We start from the raw sequence: 19,525 nt of genomic DNA, 5'->3' as shown, positions 1-19,525 counted from the left end.
TCCCTTGCTTGGGAGGGAGGGTGGCTTGGAGAATGTAAAGAGAGAAGATTAGTGGGGCACAAAATCTCCCCCTTTAACAAAGTAAAGGCTCTGGTGGAAACTCAATCAATAAGTAAGAGCGCCTGTGGACCTCATTTTAATATGTGGAGTATTATCTGTGCACAGATGTGTATGGTCCTCAGAGGCAGCTGGAGTAAGGAAATACCATGGAGACAGACAGACAGGGCTGTTTGGAACAATTTAGCCTTATTAAAAAAAAAAAAAACACTGGCAGGCAAAGGAGAAACACATCAAGGATTACATGAGTAATGAAAAACTTCAGAACATGGGAATCCATTCAGGTTATAAAAGTTGGGGAATTTCAAGAAAAAAAGAGTGAGGAGTGCAAGAAAAGTTTAAGATAGAATCATCCAGTTTTAGAAACTAATGATTAAAAGAGACTTGCTGTCCTTCCCCATTTTGCTGTTAAACTATTCTAACTCTCACCCCTTTGGGGGCTGCCTTTCACTGATAGATTAAATTATGCACGTCATTTACATAATATTACAGAGCCTAAAACTTTTTTGTTTGTAATATTTCTGCTGTGAATGCAAAAGAGAGATTAATTTAGAAGTTAGTATGAAAAGGACAGAAGGAGGAACAAAACTTTCCTGTTTGACATTAGTTTTTAGTCATGCAAAATGATGTAATTCCTTGGGGAAGTATAGAAATGTATACACATTATGTAGTTCTTTGCAAGTATTCTTGGCTCATGTACAAATCACCTTCCTTGTTTGCAAGCACAGGCTGTCCAAACTGCCCCTATTCATCTGGCATTGTATCAGAGCTCCTCCTCTGGTACCCACAGACTAGTAGAAGTTCACAAAATTATTCCTGCAGTTGCCATTCCTGTTGCTATATTATTTTGCTGGGCACTACACTGCTGAGCCAGCACCATCAAAAGCCATGATAGTGGGAAGTCATTAGCTGAAAGTGATTTCTCCTAAAGAGTCAGTTCAGTAGAGATGGGGACCAGTGGACTAGCAGCAGGAGTATTTAAAAATTGTAAAAGGTGGAGATTGCAGAGGGGAGGAAAACAAGAAACAAAACACACACAAAAAGCAAGGAGATAGAGAAATGAAAAGAGGAGAACTGGAGAGGAAGTTAGATGGGAGAAATATTAAAGTTTAAAAAAGGGAAGAGGGAAAGAGGAAATGGACACAGAAGGGAAATAATGGAAAATAATTTTGAGAGACAGGTTCATTCTATTCTATCTTGGTATTTGTATCAGACTCATCATTGTGGTATCTGACAAAAAATTTCTCCATTTCCACCTCTACGTGTCCTATCTATCATCAGACATGCATGGAATGTCTTTTGCTGGGGGCATGCAATCATTACATATCATATATTGTTATACTACTGTGACTTCAGGTTCCTTTCCAGTTACAAAAATAGTGGAGGAGAAGGGGAAAGTTTCATATTTCATTTCATATGCATTAATTTGCTCATCTGGCTTTCTTTTTGTTGCTAGTCATCCCTTATGTCCGCTATAGATTATAACCTTGTGTTCAATTCTCTCTCTTTCCAATACATGGATATCCACAGCTTTGGAAATAAAAACATGTCAAGTACCTAGACTGATGGTCACCAGGACAGCAACTGTATTAATGTCTCAGCAAAGTATCACTCAGGAGACCTAAGCTTCTGCAGGTTGAGCCTCAACTTTTGAGCACATCACTTTTGAAACTCAGGGGGTCAGATTTTTTTTTTTTAAATCATAGCTGTTATAAATCATTTTTAAATATAATGTACATCCACAAAGAAAATGAGAACACATAATTTAATATAAGGCTATAGGAACAGAGCATAAAATAATGAGACATTTTAATACTATCAGTATAAGAGCACAGGATGATATAAAGTTAAGAGAATTCTAATATGTAGGGTATTGGCTCTTATGTTTCTCAAGGCTCTGATGTTACTAATGGATATGCAGCAGAAACTTACTAATCCATACAAAAAATTGCCACCCTGTCACCTCTCCGTAAAGGCTGAATAGTAGAAGCTGTAGAGAAACTTCATATTGATAAGACTTCATTACTGTGATTAAATATGCTGTATGAAGTATACTAGGGCATTATGATGTGTTCCCATAAACTAGTAAATGAAACTACAACTAAAAATAAATGAGCAAAGAACATTTTCTGATTCATTATTAATGGTCTCTATGGTTTTCATTCACTTACTCTGACTAACTGGCACTAATCATAGGGTGTCTTGCAGTTACCAGTACAAATTAGCGAGAGAACTCTCGGGCCCACGAGGTGACTGAGAACAATGAGATCTCCTGCCCTGCTTGGCAGGGATGTACACGCTCAATCTCCAGAGCCAGAACAACAGTGATACCTCTTGACGCTATCAAGTATATATTCAGAATAGCGATGAGCCTGAGCCACAAAGCTCAGATCAGAATATGAAACTTTGCCAAAGTTTGTGATGTGGGATTTTGGTTTCGTTCCCTCATTTTAATTCATATATAGTGTTAATGAACTAGACTCCCTGCGTGAATATGCATTGAACTGTATAGTCAGCCATCTTCAGAGATGGAGAGAAGAGCTTCCAGATATGTGCACTCTGCCCGATCATACACTGGGCTGTGGGAATTATTAGCGTACTTAAAAAGAGAAGGTACAGGAGGCTCAATGGTGTACACCTGCCTCTCACCTCTGGAGTTGAAATCAGTAATACGGTAGCCTTGTCTCACGGGTCTGTTCAGTTTGGGACTGAGATGCACTGAGAAAATCTGGGGAAGAGGAGAGCTTGCACGTCACCTGAGTACACTATGTTTAATGCTAACCAGGGCTGTTTCTCTGTCACTTTCATGGGCACTTAATTTAGCTCCTCCAGACAAATAAAAAAAGGCACTAAAGAAAGCATGGTGGTTCCTTTCCTATCCATCACCCCTCCTGTTGGAGTCACATTTGGGGCTACCTGCACCTTGTGCAGCCTGAAAAAGAGAGAAGGAGAGTTATTAGTGCTGCTTTTGGGGCAGAAGAGCACATTTGCCTGCACTCCCTGCCCCACATACAGCTCTACAGCTACTTTGTGTTTGTCATTTGCCTTAAGCTGCCAGGTAGATATTCCCCGGTGGCCAGTGCACCAATGACTTAACAGCTTTCTGTAGCTTTGGATCTCCGAGAACTGCATGACATATCTGCTGGATAGTGCCCTCTAAAATTTAATTTCCTGATAAAGATTTTCAGGAACCTTCATCAAGATCTATGTTCTCCTTGCTCCATAAGATTCTATCTTGATTTAAACGTTTAGCTTCTTGTTAGCACATTGGCTAAGATCCAGTGCAGTATCAGTTTAATATGTTTCATAAATTAATTGACTTTTAAGTGTAGAAGGGATCATTTCAATCAACTAGTCTGACCTCCTGTATTACACAGGCCAAAGAATTTTTCCCACTAATTCCTGCATCAAGCTCATATTTTATGATTGAGTTACAATATATTTCAAGAACGATGTTCAATCTTGATTGGAAGACTTCAGGTAATGTATAATCCACCACTGCCTTTGGTGCATTGGTTGGTATCTGGTACAGCCTCTCTCAGGGATAGACTATAACCTACCCTTGCTGTTAGATTAACTCTATGATGTATGGGTCTCCTCCCCCTCAAACATCTATGAGCCTATGAAATAGAAACAAATGGTCATTGTCCCAGTTTCCAAGTGACCCATTGGGTGACCTAGTGTGGTGTCTTAAGTATGGGAATGGGTCTGTTATGTGCCTCTTATTGTTTTTATTCCATGTTTTACAGACCATAGTCCCAATGCAGTATGAGACACGCATGACTTGTGGGCTAGTCAAAGGTCATGCCTATTCAGTTACCGCAGTGGAAGAGGTATGTATGGATTTATTCTTTTCTACAGATAGGAAGCAGCTGTTTAGGACAGACAAGCAATATGCAGTACTGTCAAAATAGGGAGAAAATAAGAGTTATGAGTTTTGTGAACAAAATAAACCTTACAATAATAAAAGTTTTCTTGAAAAGGAAGAAGTAGAAACTCATCTGAGTTTTGGCTTTAAGGGAGGGGAGTGTAGATAACGTACTGCAAGTTAAACCAAGAGATAGTGGTGCAAAGAGAACTCCAGTATGCCTGCAGCCAGGCTGCCTTGTGCTGGGAGACCATCAAATCACTGGAGGGGTAGGAGACCTCTAAAGAATAGGTAAGTGCTGCAGGAAGTGGTCTGAGTGATTCAGCAGATAATACATTTCCCTCTGAGCCCAGACGAGACTAAATAACTTAATCAATCCTGGTTTCTTTTTCAAAAAGACATCATTTAAAGCAGGAAAAATTAAGTTGGTGCGGCTAAGGAATCCCTGGGGACAGGTGGAATGGAAAGGAGCCTGGAGTGACAGGTAGGTGGAAAACAAAAGTAGGAATCTATAGAGTGTGGTTTAAAAAAAAGTCATTCCACCTTAAATGCATTTTGCTTGTTTTGTGACTGCGTCCTAAGACTTAAAATGAGGTGTCTGCAGTGCCTGTGCTCTAGTACTGACACCTATACTTGGAAGATGAAAGTATCTATTTTTCTGGAGGCCGCAGTGAGTGCTTAGCTGGGGGACTACTTTACGCATCACAGGATTGTAAGAAAATACAAAAGCTACTAGGGAAGAGGAGTCTTGATGGCAGGGAGAGAGGTAAAAGCATGGCTTAATGGTTCAGCCAATAGATTCTCCTGCCTACTGAGTTCTGTTGCAGACATAGACAAGACCTGGAAAGGGAGATAATCTTCTAATGCACTCAATAGCAGGAGGAGAGAGAGGGAGAGGTGTGTGTGTGTGTGTGTGTGTGTGTGTGTGTGTGTGTGTGTGAGAGAGAGAGAGAGAAAGTGTGTTTTGCAAATAGGAGGGCAAATAGTGTTGGAGTATGCAACACTTTCCATTTCTGACCCAAATAGAATAACCACAGTACAACAGATTAGTGAGTGCTATCAATATGATATGGTGGGGGGAAGCCTGAAGTGGGGGGGTAGGGTGAGGTGGCGATTGTGTTAATGTCGATAGCACAAAATAAGAAAAGTGAATCAAACTTATCTGTCACACCATCAGGGGAACAGGAAGAGTGAAATGGACTAGGATGGTTGCAGATACCATAACAAAAACAGCTGATCATTCATGGGTGTAACATGATTAGGAAATGTTATGTGCCAGCTGTTTGGTTTTGTACACAGCAGAGCTAGCAATAAAGTATTAACCATTTCTTCAATAACTGTGTATTGCAAAGTGCAAAAGATTCCTGTTTGTTCTTTTGCAGTTCAGATGAATGGAACTTAATCGACAAAGCAGAGAAAATCCGACTACAGCATAACATTGTGGAGGATGGGGAGTTCTGGTGAGGATACACCTTCTTCCATCTCAGAAGTTGTGTTTCACCAAAAGTTCTTCTGTATCTGTGCTTGACTGGGTACACATGAGAGTTCCAAGAGATGCCAGAAAGAGCAGTAGCACCATGAATTAAGGTTGCACAGACATTCTTACTACCAGTCCTCTGAGGAGCATGTGCAAACTCAGATTTTTTCAAAGACTTACAATTTGCCAAATTTGGGTGCTTTTTCAAGGGAACAGTAAAAAGCACACCACTCACACCAGGGTGAAAAAACCCTTTTCCCCTGCTGCCAAATTTAAAGTTTTAAAGTAAAGAGGTGCTACAGTTTCTAACTAAAATAATATAAAGAATATAAAATCTTTTAGATTTTTTTAAGTGAGCAAAACAACATTTTTCCGTAATTTCATTCTTGGAAACGGCTGAACCGTTTTTGCCAAAACTTCCCAACTAAATTTAGTCTGTGACACGGAAAACTTCAGCAGAAAGCAACTGAAAATGGTCTTATAAATAGAAACTGTCAGGCAACCTTAACAATAGGTGACGCTACCAGCTCTGCCTATAATTCAGAGACCACCAAAAAGAAAATAAAATCCACCTTTTTATTACCTGATTTTTTGGAATAGCTGAGCACCCACAAATCCTACTGAAGTCAATGCAGGCGCTGAGCATTTCTGAAAATCAGGACCTTAGGATATGTCTGCACTTCAAGCGTGATGCAATGTAAGGTGTGTTTGGGAGATACACTGCATCACGCCTCCCAGCTGAAGTGCACACCAGACCATCCACTGGCTACAGAACCATATCTGGCCACTTCTGCTGACCTGATGCTGCAGAAGTCCTTGTGCCCCTGAATCATCTCTTCTATGGGGGGGTTGTCTGATAGGAAAATCTGAATTGCAAGAGATTCTCTGGCCAGACCCCCACCTAGAACCTGCATGCTGACTGATTGGAAGCCTTGTGGAGCTGAGCTGTATAGCTCCCCAAATCTTGCGCTGTCTCCCTCCTTTGCACAATGGAGTCATGTAGGTTCACTGGCCATGAATACAGGGGTAGAAATTGCCCCCACACTAAATTAACCTAAATAGGGAGGCAATATTTTAGCTGCTTTTCAGATTTCTTATTCAATCCACTACACACAACAAACCTCTGTCTTAAAGCAAGAAGCAAGCAACAGTAAATGTTATTTGCAGTGTGCCGGCGCAGACCAAGATACCATGCTGTGACATAGTTTGCAACAATGGATATTTGTGTCTTCATATCGTAACAGAGTGCAATACAATGACACTCCATCTTCATGCGGTGACATATCATCATCACATATTTATGCACCATCAGTTAGCCAGTCCTCCAAATTTCATCTATTTAGGACTGTAGTGACTCAGAAAACAAAGTTCTGACCACAGAAATGTCAGAGCAGCGGGAAATATCAACAATAAGATCACAGAATGTTTTAATGCTATTTTATATTTAAAATTAAATCAGTCATTTAAATCAGTTTCTATAAACAAATGACTACCAATATTTATGTACTGAGCAATACTTCCCTATTTGAACCTAGTAAATTCTGCCCCACAAGACAGCATCTCTTAAGTTTCAGGTAGGCTATGGAAGCAAAACATCTGAGTGAAATCAAACCAAACTACAGCATGGTGCTTCTATCACTTCCATAGTAGCTTTGTCTAGGAAATAAAATAATGTTGTCAGACTGCACAGAAGAGCTAGCCAGCAACAGAAAAATCATGTTGTTAAAATTGTCTGACCAGTTGTACTGTACAGTAAATTCCTGGAGTCAATGTTTTTTTCCACACCACGTGTGTTTACCAGTCAGTCAAGGTCATCCTTAGGCTCATAATGCAATTGACTACTTGAACTCATGCTTTTCATTCCTGCGCAGTCATACTGTCAATGTACAGGCAACTTGGTCTCACCCTTCCAGCAGTGGGACAAGAGAGTGAGGAAATTCAGCTGGATTTTCCATACATACAGCATTTTAGACCACAGATCTAATTAGTCTACACTTGTCAAATGGTGACCATGCTGGAACCAGGAAGAAAAGGTAGAACTCCCAACTTTCCATATTAACAGGAATGACAGAGTCTATTATATGGACAGTTTCAAAATGGTGCACATGGAGGTGGGCACAGAAATTGACATGATCTTTAATAGAGATTCATAAACTTAATTCCCTACATGCGGTTTTGTACGATTGAGATTTTGGGGTAGGGAAATTGTTTTTATGGGATCCATTTTCAATGTGAACCCAGAATCCAAGTTTACTTCTCTATCCAAATCTATTATTTGGATACCCCTTATTTTCTTCTCTCCCCTTCCCTGCTTCTCTAGGATGTCATTTGAAGATTTCATGAGGTACTTCACAAAGCTTGAGATCTGTAACCTCACACCTGATACTCTGGAGGCGGATAAGCTCCACACTTGGACTGTTTCAGTCAATGAAGGGCGTTGGGTGAGAGGCTGCTCCGCAGGAGGTTGTCGCAATTATCCAGGTGAATAAAATCTCTTCTAGTAGAACCAAACTCCCCTTGGCCTGTGATCTTGTCTGATTTCACAGACTAAACAGAATCATGCAGCAGCCTAATCAGCACTTGGTCTAGGAAAAAATCCAGGTTCTGCAAAAACAGAGCTGATGATTTGGTAGTTGGCACACTCCTGAGTCTATTGTGAGTCACCACAATATGGTGTTAAAGAACACTGTACTCCTGGAAGTACCATTTTATCAAAACAGATGTAAACCCAAAAGCTCCTAACCATTTGCTGTTGTCCAAATATTCCATGGCACCTATTGTGAGAGAACAGATATCAACTTCTTTGTGCTTGCCAAATTTCATTTTAGATATTTACATTCTCCCAACTTAAATTTCTTGGGGAGTTTCTGTGAGATATATATTTTTCTTCACTTCAAAACGTCAAAACAGATGTACAGATTTGCTATGCTGCTATAAAACAACTGCAGAATTTCACATGGGGTAGCTGCATTTCTGTGCTGGCTGAAGTGATCCCTGTGTGATAGAGATGGGGTAGGGTTTCTAAGTTAGTGGTGGTTTCAGTTTTACAATGAATAGTTTGTAAATCAGCAGGGGATTAAAAATGCAAGAATTCATAAATACTCTAAATGTAAAATACTCTTATTTGCCCTGCAGATTGTTTGTTGGGAAGGGATGGATGTTCTGGAACAAGGCAGTGCAAGTGCCAATCTGATAGAATCCTTCCTTCACTAGAATGTGAAATGAGAAAAGAATAAGTTCTTTTCTGAGCCAGCAAAGGAAACAACAGGGAGTAGAATGGATACTTGGGGTTATCTGGCAGAAGTTCTTCTTTGAATAGAAATGGCAAAAAAACAGAAAAACATCAGACTCTTCTTTTGTTAGCTCATCTTCCTGCAAGTCTAGGCTTCCCAACTGCAAGTTAAGCAAGACACCTATTGGAGAGGTGTGGGGAGTCTTAGCAATTAGGCTTTGGCATTGTATTCCAAAACAATTTTCTAAGGTAAAGCCATAATGTTCTAAGATCAATAAGACTTGATGACTGGGGTGCCTGTGATACATCTTACTGGAAACATGGGTCTTCTTTCAAACAGGTTGGGAAACTGTGTATATGGAATACAGTAGAACGGCTACACAAGCTAACCAAACTCTGCATCGTCAGTAACAGCACAAATATCAGTGACTATATAAAATAAGAATATAGCCCCAGAAAGGAGTCACATCTCATATAGGCCAAGTTTCATCCTCGCTTGCAGAAATCAACTTCTGCACAAGGAATGTCTAAAAGAGGAGATTAACCTGTCTATCAGGAACTGCAAACCGGGAGTGAATATAGGAGATAAATAAAAGATAAACCAGTTTCTGTCTTAGCCAGTGACTATCATCTTAAAGGACTGAAGATCTGTTCATTTGGGGGGTGTCTGGGGTTTTGCAGACACATTTTGGACCAATCCTCAGTATCGCTTGAAGCTCCTGGAGGAGGACGATGACCCTGAAGATAATGAGGTTGTCTGCAGCTTCCTGGTGGCACTGATGCAGAAAAACCGGAGAAAAGAGCGCAAACTCGGAGCCAACCTCCTCACTATTGGCTTTGCCATTTATGAGGTACCATTACTGCCAGGACAGTGTGCATCACCCCAATGCCACACAGTTCAGCTGATCCCCAAATTGCAGCCCAACAGTACAAATCCTCCATGGACAGTAGCTAATTTTATAATGCAGCCTGGGGTGTACTTGAACCATAGGTTTTTGCTTTTAAACACCAAGATTTTCAAGGATTCCAGCAAGTAGTTGATTTCAACTACTTTTAAAAAATTATCCCTGTGGTAAGCATGCATATCGTATCTGTAGCAGAGAATGATCTTTGTAGAATGATTGATTGCATAGAAAATGGGAATAAAGTATTTAATATTTACCAGTAGGTCTGTGATGGCAGGCCTTTCCTGGTAAAGACTGGTTTAAAACCAAACCAGAAATTGTATCAGTCATGCCTGTCAGTAAATGGGACTAAGCAGTCTAATAACAGTAGTGAAAGAATGAGGATTAGCAGCTCTTACTATTCAGTGGCTGGTGAGAGAACGTGGTACCTGGGAGAAACTCTTCTATGAGTGGATATAACTAAGAGAGTAGGGAAATTCAGATATCTGTATTCCTAGTCTATATTAATTTACAGATAAGGATTTGCCTTTGTGTCACTTTACCTAGAAAGCTCACCTTCTCCAATCCCCATTCCCAAGTTCCCCATATTGCTCTTCAGTAGCATCCTGAACTTCTCTTTGGTCAGGGGGTTTACACCTGTCAGAATCAAATGTTGTATTGCCATTGGTAGTGCCTTGTAATGGTGATAAGAATCAGTGAAAGGAGGAGGTGAGAGAATGGCCTTATTTTCAAATCTTACTTCCTGTTGACTTCAATAGGAAATGGTGTTGCCCAGCACCTTCCAAAGCCATGTTTTGGTGTTAATCTTGATTTATTTTATGAGAGCCCCAAAAGAGTTTGAAGGGAAGTTTTTTTTTTCCCCCCCAAGTAAAGGAAAGAGGTTGGTTAGAATGTTTGTGATTTCAGGGACTTTAATTGATGGCAGTGTGCTTAGAAACTAGAACAAACAATGTTTTGTGTTCTTATAAAGCTACATAAAATAAGTGCACTTCCACAGCATCCCTGACAATTTCCTGCTTTGTTTCTCTCTAAGGTGCCGAAAGAGGTATGAGCTGCATGCTGAGTGGAGGAAGAATTGACAGCTTGGTGTAAAGTTCTCAGATAACATTACTTTTGTGCCTGTCTGCATAAGCCAGCTGGGTTTGTTTTCAGTGTTTTCGCATAAGTGACAGTCTTACCCTATCTGCTTTGAGTATTGGTTAGTTACATTGTGAGCTCATATCTTCTCTTTTTATTTCTTGTTTTCTATTATTTTCTTTCCTCTTCCCTTTCCTCTGTGTTCATCTATTACGTATGCATCCCATCCATGTCCTTTTCCGTCTGGTATGCAGGATGACAACTAGCAATGATAGCTGTCATCTGGGTATTGTGTTCCATGCAGCTAAACCTTACAACACCTCCGGACTGCTTTCTTTAACCCCTAAATATATGCCAAGTTTCTGTGTGTATTCTGCAGCATGGAGCTTGCTATAGAGCTGCAGAATTCACTCCTTGCTGCACAATTATCTTCTGGAATCTAAGCTTGCATTTCAAAAAAAAAAAAAAAAAAAAATTAAGTTTCCAACATTTACAATTGCCAGTAAAACATGAACCAAGTGTAAACAGATGCACTGTCTTCTTGAGACTGCAGAGAGCCTGGAGCAATAGCACCAAGGGAGAGAGAGCCTGGAGCAATAGCACCAAGGGAGGTGTGAATTGCCCATCTCCATGGTGTGTTAGCTGTGAAATTTCAAGATCACATTTTGAACATTGTCATTGCTGATTATTTTACAGCTCATCAATGCAGCAGAAAACAGCTAGCTAACGTGCTTAGCTCAGAATCCCAAACCACTTCTCAATCTCTTCCTGAAAGCCAGAAGCCCTTCTGTCCCTACCAAGCTGCCAATACCTCCCGTTCTCTCCCCCCTTCTACCCCCCGAGTCAATTATGATGCAGTTATGCATTGCCAATAACAAAAAATCTGTAACACACTGAGAAGGTATGGAGAGAATAAGATGAACAGAATGTAAAATCAGAATAATTAATATGAGCATACTGGACTCAAGACTTTAAGGTCAGAAGGGGTCATCGTGATCTTCTAGTCTGACCTGCACATTGCAGGCCACAGAACTTCACCCACCCACTCCGGTAATAGACCCCTAACCTCTGGCTGAGTTACTGATGTCCTCGAATCATTATTTAAAAACTTAATCTTACAGAGAATCCACCGTTTACACTGACTGCATTATTTTCATATTTAATTACATTAAAATTGAAGTTTTTATTTATCTGAAGCTGGTGCAGAATTTCCATTTTACCCACCAGGGTGCCATAGAAACTAGGCGGCTTTGCATTTTCCATTATCTCCACCACCAAAGGGTAGTGTCTTAATTTTATATTGCGTGTCATATAATCAGCCTTGTTTGTAACAAATAGCTCTCTCTATATTTCTCTTGTTAGCTGGGCTGTTAAATCCTGTCTCCTCCATTCTAAATCCCATCTTTTTTTTTTTTTTTGTATTGCCATCCTGACACTTGCGGATGAAGGAAGAGTCATTCAGCAGTAGGTTTCCTTGTTGTTCAGCTCAATGTACAGGCTATATTAGCCTGCAGCACTGCAGGGATACTGGGAAAAAAGCAGAGCATTGTTCCAGTGCCCATAAGACTGGAGGTAGACTGTTTGCTAGCAGCATTAATAAAGAGAAACTGATATCTCACCTGAAGACTGAAAACAGCAGGGGACAAACACTGATCCTGTAAAACAGCCAGACTCTTTTGGATGTGATCCTTTTATCACCATAATAGTATTGCAAAATTAAGCTAGTTGTGGGTAGAATTTAGCAAAAGTTATTGGAAAATTAATTCTCAAGAATAATTTGAGAATTCTCTTTTTATTCAAATTAGATTTTAAATTGAATTTAGTGCTGATAAAATACGTCCAACTGACAGCCCTGGACAATGAAATCTTCTGTTTTCCCACAGAACATATGCAGCAGGGGCAGTGCACCAATGTTCTCTAACAACATGCTTCGGCCCTTTCCTGGAGGGACAATCTGTAGAGGTTCAGAGGGTAGTTTATTCTCCAGGCTCATTCAGTCCTGGTCTCTGCACTGAGAATTCCAAGAACGTTAATAGTTAGTGACATTTGTGACTGTGGCTTTTGTGATGTGGATACCATCACCTTAGTAGCACAGCTGAGACCACCAATTCATTTCAGATCAGCCATGCAACAGCCATCAAATGCAAACAACTTCCAGTTAGTAGGGACCTAGTTGGTGACTTAAGGTGAAAGGCTCTATATCAGCCTCCTGAGACATCAAGCTGCCTGTATGTTGTATTTCAAAGTAAAGTTTTAATTTCACAGATGTTTTCTGCCAAGGTCATGTGCTGTCTGTGTTAGATCTGCCTGGGAACTATATAAGATCTTGCTGAAGATGGGATGTTTGATTCTTTTGTTTACAGATGCATGGCAACAAGCAGCACTTACAAAAGGATTTTTTCCTTTACAATGCCTCCAAAGCTAGAAGTAAATCATATATAAACATGCGAGAAATCTCTGAACGCTTCCGGCTGCCTCCCAACGAGTATGTCATCGTCCCATCAACATATGAACCTCACCAGGAGGGAGAGTTCATCCTGAGGGTCTTCTCAGAAAAAAGAAACCTTTCAGAGTAAGTTCAAAGGCCATTTATTTGACTCTAAAGAAGAGATGAACCACATGCTCCCACACCTCAAACACACATATGTCCTCGCGCGCGCGCGCGCGCACACACGCACACACACACACACACACTCTGTGCTCTTCTCAATTTAGGTTTCTAGATCTCTTATGGAAAAGAAGCAATTTCTTACAACTTGGAAAAAGGATAGCTTTCACCAGCCTGCCTGCATTTGTGAGCTGTATCTAACTTTGGCCATCAAAGAAACATGGAATCAAGCAGTTATTTCTTTTCTATCCTTCATCACTCACTCCCCCAATAGGTTATATTCCCTGGCAGCTGGTTTCACATTACTCGGGGCTAATTAGCTTGTTTTGTTTTCACTAATGGACAAAAATCTCTTGCACCACCAATCTCAGATTTAGCAGGATACATGCTAAGAAGTGGCCCCCTCGCAGTTGGTATTTGGGAACATATCTCAGTTTGTTAACAGAGAGCTATGTCTAGGCTTTGTCACTATACAAGTAGAAGCCAATTTGAACCATAACTCAAGTTCTCTTTTGAAAGTTCAAGTGGCTTTCTCCAAACCAGTGACAGAAATAAATAGTATAGAAGGGTGGCTCTTTCCTTCTTTTTCAAAACGATTTTTCCTCTTCCTAGGGAAGTTGAAAACAAGATAGAAGCAGAACGTCCTTCTGTGAGTATATTTTGCTTTCAGTTTATTACATTCACTGTTTTAATATCTGAAGTCATACAGAGTGCACTGGGTCATTACCCCTCGTTCCTTCTGTGTGCAAAAGTAGGAAGGAGCGCCACATCTAAGGAAATAAGTAACAAGAGGCCAAGGGCAAGTATCTCATGCTCCCATTAACATCAATTCCCACTAACTGTCATTGAGCAGCTATATTATCATTTAGCTCTACAGTCAACCTGTGGAACTCATTGCCAAGGAATGTTGTGAAAGCCAAAAGTATAAGTGAGTTCAAAAAAGAATTAGATAAGTTCATGGAGGATAGGTCCAGCAATGACTAGTAGCCAAGATAGTCAGGAATGCAACCCCATGCTCAGGTGCCCCTAAACCTCTGACCACCAGAAACTGGGACTAGACAAGTGGGGATGGCTCACTCAATACTTGCCCTGTTTTTGTTCATTCTAACTTTGCAAAATTTATATTAAATCTACAACTATATCTACTAATATTACTTTTTTTTTTTGTCCAGAAAAAGAAAAAAGGCAAGGTGGGTCTCCGCTTCAATAGATCTGAAAAGTGCTGGGCTTGAGTAGGGTAACAAGCATGCCGTTATTTTAAAGTGGTACTGATATAAAGAGTATGCTTGTTAAAACCTGATGATATCACAGAAGCTTGTTTTTTTTTTGCTGATGTCAGAGTGAGTTATCTGCATCTGGGAGCTTGGCTGGTGTTAGAACTAGTTTCCTGCGGCCTTCTGCATTTACACTGTACCATAGACAGTGATGGCTTTGTCTTCCTATTGTATAGCTAATAAGAGCTTTGCAGGATAGTATACTCAGCTCACATGGGGAAGAAGGCACCTCTGAAACTTTCCATCCCTATGGGCCCCATCCTATGAGATGCTGATCACCCGTAACTCCCATTGTCTTCAGTGGCAGTTGAGGGTATCCAGCAACTCATGGAACTGGGTCCTGTTCCTGCATGTTATGCCACCATTTCACGTGCCCTCTCCTTCATTCTCAGCTCCAGACCCTTCTCCATACACAGGCACCCCAATCTCCCTTTCCAGCACAACATACCCCTGCTCCAGACAAATGTCCCAACATCCACCTTCCACTGTCAAATGCTGCCACTCTTCCTGCCACAAATTCCTGCTCCCAAAACCCCCACCAGCTGCCTAACACACCAGCCACCCCCTTTCTCCCAAATGAGGTGAGCACATAAAAATACATGGCATGTCTTGCCAGGACAGAGTAAAAAAAAATTGTCTTTGAAAATATTAAAGAAAATAAAAGAAAACAGTTGAACTCTGCTCCTGAATGCCTCACAAATCAGTACTAGGAAAGAATCAAACACCTGCACTTTACAAAGTTTAAAAGTTTCCATACTAACAAATCAGCTCATTTTCTGCATGGGAGTTATTGTAGTGCAGGTGCCTTTATTGCTATTACAGTGTTGCTGCCCTTTCTGTGTGAGGGCTATTAAAATATAGCAAAGAACCTGGTTGGCCTCGTGTTTGCTCCTAAAACAAGGGAAAGTTTACTGCATAAATGGCTTTTCTATACAAGGAGAACTAATACCTATTTTTGCACAAGGAGTATTAACAACATGTGTCACTTTTTAGCATGATGAGAACAGGAACTTCCAAGCCACCTTTTGTGCCCTTTCTGTGATGGGAGCTGTTGCAGCATGAGCATGGTCACAGAATGGATTTTCTCAAACACTTTGCCCTCGTCTATGATGTAACTTCCACTCCTCTTCTCTTCCTTTTTTCCTCTTCCTCCTCTCTCTAGCCAATCATCTTTGTTTCTGACAGAGCAAACAGCAGTAAGGAGTTGAGAGTTGATGAAGCATCTGACAAGGACGAGAAAAAAACGAGCAGAGATGAGAAAAAGAAAAGGAATGAGGTTTCTGACCAGATGGCATGAATAAAATAGAGCTTGGTCTGGCTAGGATGAGGAAGTGACTGGATGTGGCAAGGAAACTGAGAATTATGAGATTAGGAAAGCCCTTTTAAAACTAACTGTTTATTAAATCATAATTCTATCTAATTTATACATTTCAGAGAGACAAGGTGGGTGAGATAATATCTTTTATTGGATCTCCTGTTAGTGAGAGAGAGTTGGTCCAATAAAAGGATTACCTCATCCACCTTATCTCTCTAATAGCCAGGGATTGACACAGCTACAACTACACTGCATTAGAACTTTCAGTCATTTAGGTGGATATATTGAATTTGAGAGGGAAGAGATCATCCCTTCAATGATTTTATATCTATGTTGGCAAGAGTGATTAGTTTGATAGTAAACGTTGATCTTTTGTGATGATCTAGACCAGTGTTTCTTAACCTGGGGGTTTAGAGGGGTCGCAAGTGCAGAGCTGGTATTGGGGGTGGCAAGAAAGGCAATTGCCTGGAGCCACAGGGGCGCCATGAAACTAAGTTACATGCCTCAGCCCCGTGGGGGTGGGACTCAGGCTTCAGGGTACAGTAGTTTGGAAAGGTTAAGAACCACTGATCTAGACTGTGCAAGATGACACCTTTACAATTAGAGAAGTAATTCAATCAATTGCTGATCAATCTCCCTGTAACAGCATCTGTTGTACACGCAGCGTGTAGAAAATCAACTGATATAGACTTCAAGACGCTTCTGTTGATTACCAAGGCCTCTCTACAGTATAATTTCTACTGTGATTGTATCAGCATTGTATTTTATAATGCAGTAGTACCCTAACACCATTATACATTGTGCAGAAGGAATCAAATTGTGTTATAATCATGGTACAGCCTTGTAAAGACCTGACCTATATCCAGTATGATTTATATGTAGTTGATACTAGCACAGTCTGAACAGAATTGATAGTAGCAAGGTCTGAGTATAGACCTGCATTCAAGAATTGTCTTCCTGAAAAGTATGCTAGCCAAACTATTCTCTAGCATCCCTCTAAGTAGCCATAGGCTCTGTAGCACAGTTTTATAACAGTTTAAAATCCTCTCCACAATGGTCATGAAAAAACATGCTAGAACACTACTACTAATAACCATATATAAATAGTTGTTGCAAGGAGAATTTCAATCATAGGCTCTAGGTCCTATCTCCCACAACTACTATGATGGTGGGGGGCCAGTTACAATACAGTTGTCTTCTGACATATATGAAGTTGCATTGTAGTGGTGAAAACACTGTTTTAAACTATATCTCCAAATCATCCTACAGCTTTGGACTTTACAGGATTCCAATACTGTTCAAGAACATAATACAACACAGTTTAGTTTAGCTGTACCGCAGGACCACATATTAAGTTGGGAGGTTACCAAGTTACAATCAGGTCACCCAAAGCTGCCGTTTTTACACATGGTTGGGTTCTTATTTTTCCCTTTCCAGCCCTAATATATTAGTGGCATAGCTTTCTCCTTTGTAGTATCATTACTTCCTAACACAATAGCCTCTGCTGTGATTTAGTTTAATAATTAGAGGAAGAAAGTCTTGTTTATATATTCATAGGCTCATCAAACAAATAACCAAACCTACAGAAAGGTTCAAGAGACAGAAGACTTGAGTTGTTCTTATAAACTTTCCACTGGGCAGATGAAGCATCTGGATTCTACAATAGGGGTCTGTGTACTGAAAAAGTGAATCCCACCCAGACTGCACTGGGGGCAGGTGGGACAAGAATGAGTAGAATTGATTATACATGTATTTCCTTTTCCTTTCTCTGGCTATTAGAGATAGAAACCTTGGAGGATTCAGAGTTTACCGCTAGAGAATTACTCTAATTTCAGTCTCCATAAAGCAGTAGAGAAGGATCTAAGCAGCAATGCTCAGGCACTGAACCAACATCAGGGTTGTTCAGAGCCAGAGCTTTGGTTTTGCTGCATGGAAAATATGGCTATTTTGCTTTGGGATTTTAGGGGATGTCTATGGTTGAGTGGTAGCCACATATGATCTATCTCTTGTTTTTAACACAGCTACAAAAAGGAAACTCTCATTTTAATTTAATATATAATTAGCATAACTCAACAGCAGACAAAATTATATCTAAAATGTGCACTTCCTTTTTAGAGACATTTTAGTAATTTGCCTCTGGAAATACTCAGACTTGTCTGCATGTGTAAGAAAAAGTGGGAGGCTATCAAACAGAGGCTGCATCATGAAATATTCTGCCAAAGGCAATCTACACATGAAAACACCCTTGAAAGATATCTGCAATTCCTATAATCAGCAGATGGGTTAAGGGGCATTTGCATTACCAGAGCTTGTCAGAGTAAAGTGCACTTTACCCAAGAGCAGACCTCCCCACAATGGGCACATTCCAAATACCTCCTTTTATAGCAAAGGAAATAAAATATTTGAAGGTAAACATCAAGGAGTGAAAGTAAGTGTTTAAAGGGATAAAAAAGAGCAATGGGATGAAGTTAAGCAAGTAAACCTGCATGATGGTTATTAGAAAACATTTTGAAACATTTTGAAATCTACTAATCATTAGACAAATTTCCAACAGCCCTCGTAAACTGTGGAATAGTCTCCTGACGGGAAGGCTTGTCCCTTGGCATACTTCAAACTAGACTAGACAACGCACTACAAAATGTGCTGTAGAAACAAACTACTTGCTCCTGGTGAACGGACTGAATGACTGGTAGATATTTTTTATCTGTAACACGTAGGACATTAGCACAACTTTCTTCAGAAGGCCTTACAGAAAGGTGGTACATCCAGTCAGCTCTGCAAAGGCCACCAGGAAAATGTAACAAGCTCCATGGCATCTCCCTGCTGAAGAGCATTCTGCTCTCCAGAGCAGCAGTTCCCAAAGGAATGATCCTGAAATAGGAAAAGGTCTATTCTGTGGGGGAGGGAAAAGGCAGTGGCGTACTGTGAGTCTCCGGTGCCTGGGTGCCAATACTTGTATTTGCGTCTCCTCCCCCCCGCCCTCCCATTGGCAGCAGCGCCCCGTGGGGGGAGGGACTGTGGCCCTGTTTCCGCTGTTCCCCAGTCCTCCCCCCACTGTGGGGTGGCAGGTGCTGTGGGTAGCGGAAGTGACAGGAGCAGATGCCTCCGGGCTGTCTGACAGTGGGGGTGGAGCTGCTTGGCCTCTGTGTGGCCGGGGTCCCCATGGCTCCCTCATGCCCAGCACGGTGGCAGAGGGGCCGGGAGGATGTTCACTCCCCCCCGCAGCGGGAGCCCTTGGCCACCGGCAGGCCTGAGCTTGGTTCGGCGCATCCGCCAGGGATGTCAGCGGGGGATGGCTCTTTCGAGGAGGGTCTGGCCGGTGACCTCCCAGGCCAGCGCCCAGGGCATGGCCCCCTCCCATCACCCTCCACCCCTCCCTGGTACACCACTGGGAAAAGAGAACTGAAATGTTACTCAAATCAATTCCAAATTCCTCATGAGTTGTCAGACAGTCACAAGTGAGTGATGGATCCAGCCCCTGAGATCACCCTCTCTTTCCAACAGCCCTGACACCAGCCCATCAATCTTTACATTTGTGTCTTTGCAGCCCACTCCAACGAATGCTGACAAGGACAGTGAGGAAGAGAAGCAGTTCAGGAATATATTCCAGCAGATTGCTGGGGATGTGAGTACACAATCAGTCCAATTTTCTACTTCTCCCAACCAACTAACCTTGTGAGCAGTTAAATCAACGGTCATACAGATTCAAAAC

At 41.1% G+C, this 19,525-nt stretch overlaps 1 protein-coding gene across 1 annotated transcript in view; it reads left to right on the top strand.

The window, feature by feature from the left end:
• Positions 1–19,525, top strand: part of CAPN3 (calpain 3) — a 53,699-nt gene that overhangs the window by 19,960 nt on the left and 14,214 nt on the right. Inside the window, exons 7-17 of the mRNA XM_067557920.1 lie at positions 3,807–3,890; positions 4,324–4,409; positions 5,308–5,385; positions 7,723–7,883; positions 9,316–9,485; positions 10,573–10,584; positions 12,980–13,188; positions 13,837–13,873; positions 14,397–14,414; positions 15,661–15,774; positions 19,361–19,438. Coding sequence (XP_067414021.1) covers positions 3,807–3,890; positions 4,324–4,409; positions 5,308–5,385; positions 7,723–7,883; positions 9,316–9,485; positions 10,573–10,584; positions 12,980–13,188; positions 13,837–13,873; positions 14,397–14,414; positions 15,661–15,774; positions 19,361–19,438 — 1,047 coding nt within the window. The remainder of the gene's footprint in view (positions 1–3,806; positions 3,891–4,323; positions 4,410–5,307; positions 5,386–7,722; positions 7,884–9,315; positions 9,486–10,572; positions 10,585–12,979; positions 13,189–13,836; positions 13,874–14,396; positions 14,415–15,660; positions 15,775–19,360; positions 19,439–19,525) is intronic.

Source organism: Emydura macquarii, unplaced genomic scaffold (assembly GCF_026122565.2).
Source record: "Emydura macquarii macquarii isolate MOO-44397 ecotype Brisbane River unplaced genomic scaffold, CSIRO-AGI_Emac_v2 contig_1876, whole genome shotgun sequence".
NCBI classification, from domain to species: Eukaryota; Metazoa; Chordata; order Testudines; family Chelidae; genus Emydura; species Emydura macquarii.
The sequence above is the reverse complement of the archived record's forward strand: the minus strand, read 5'-3'. Positions and strand labels throughout refer to the sequence as shown.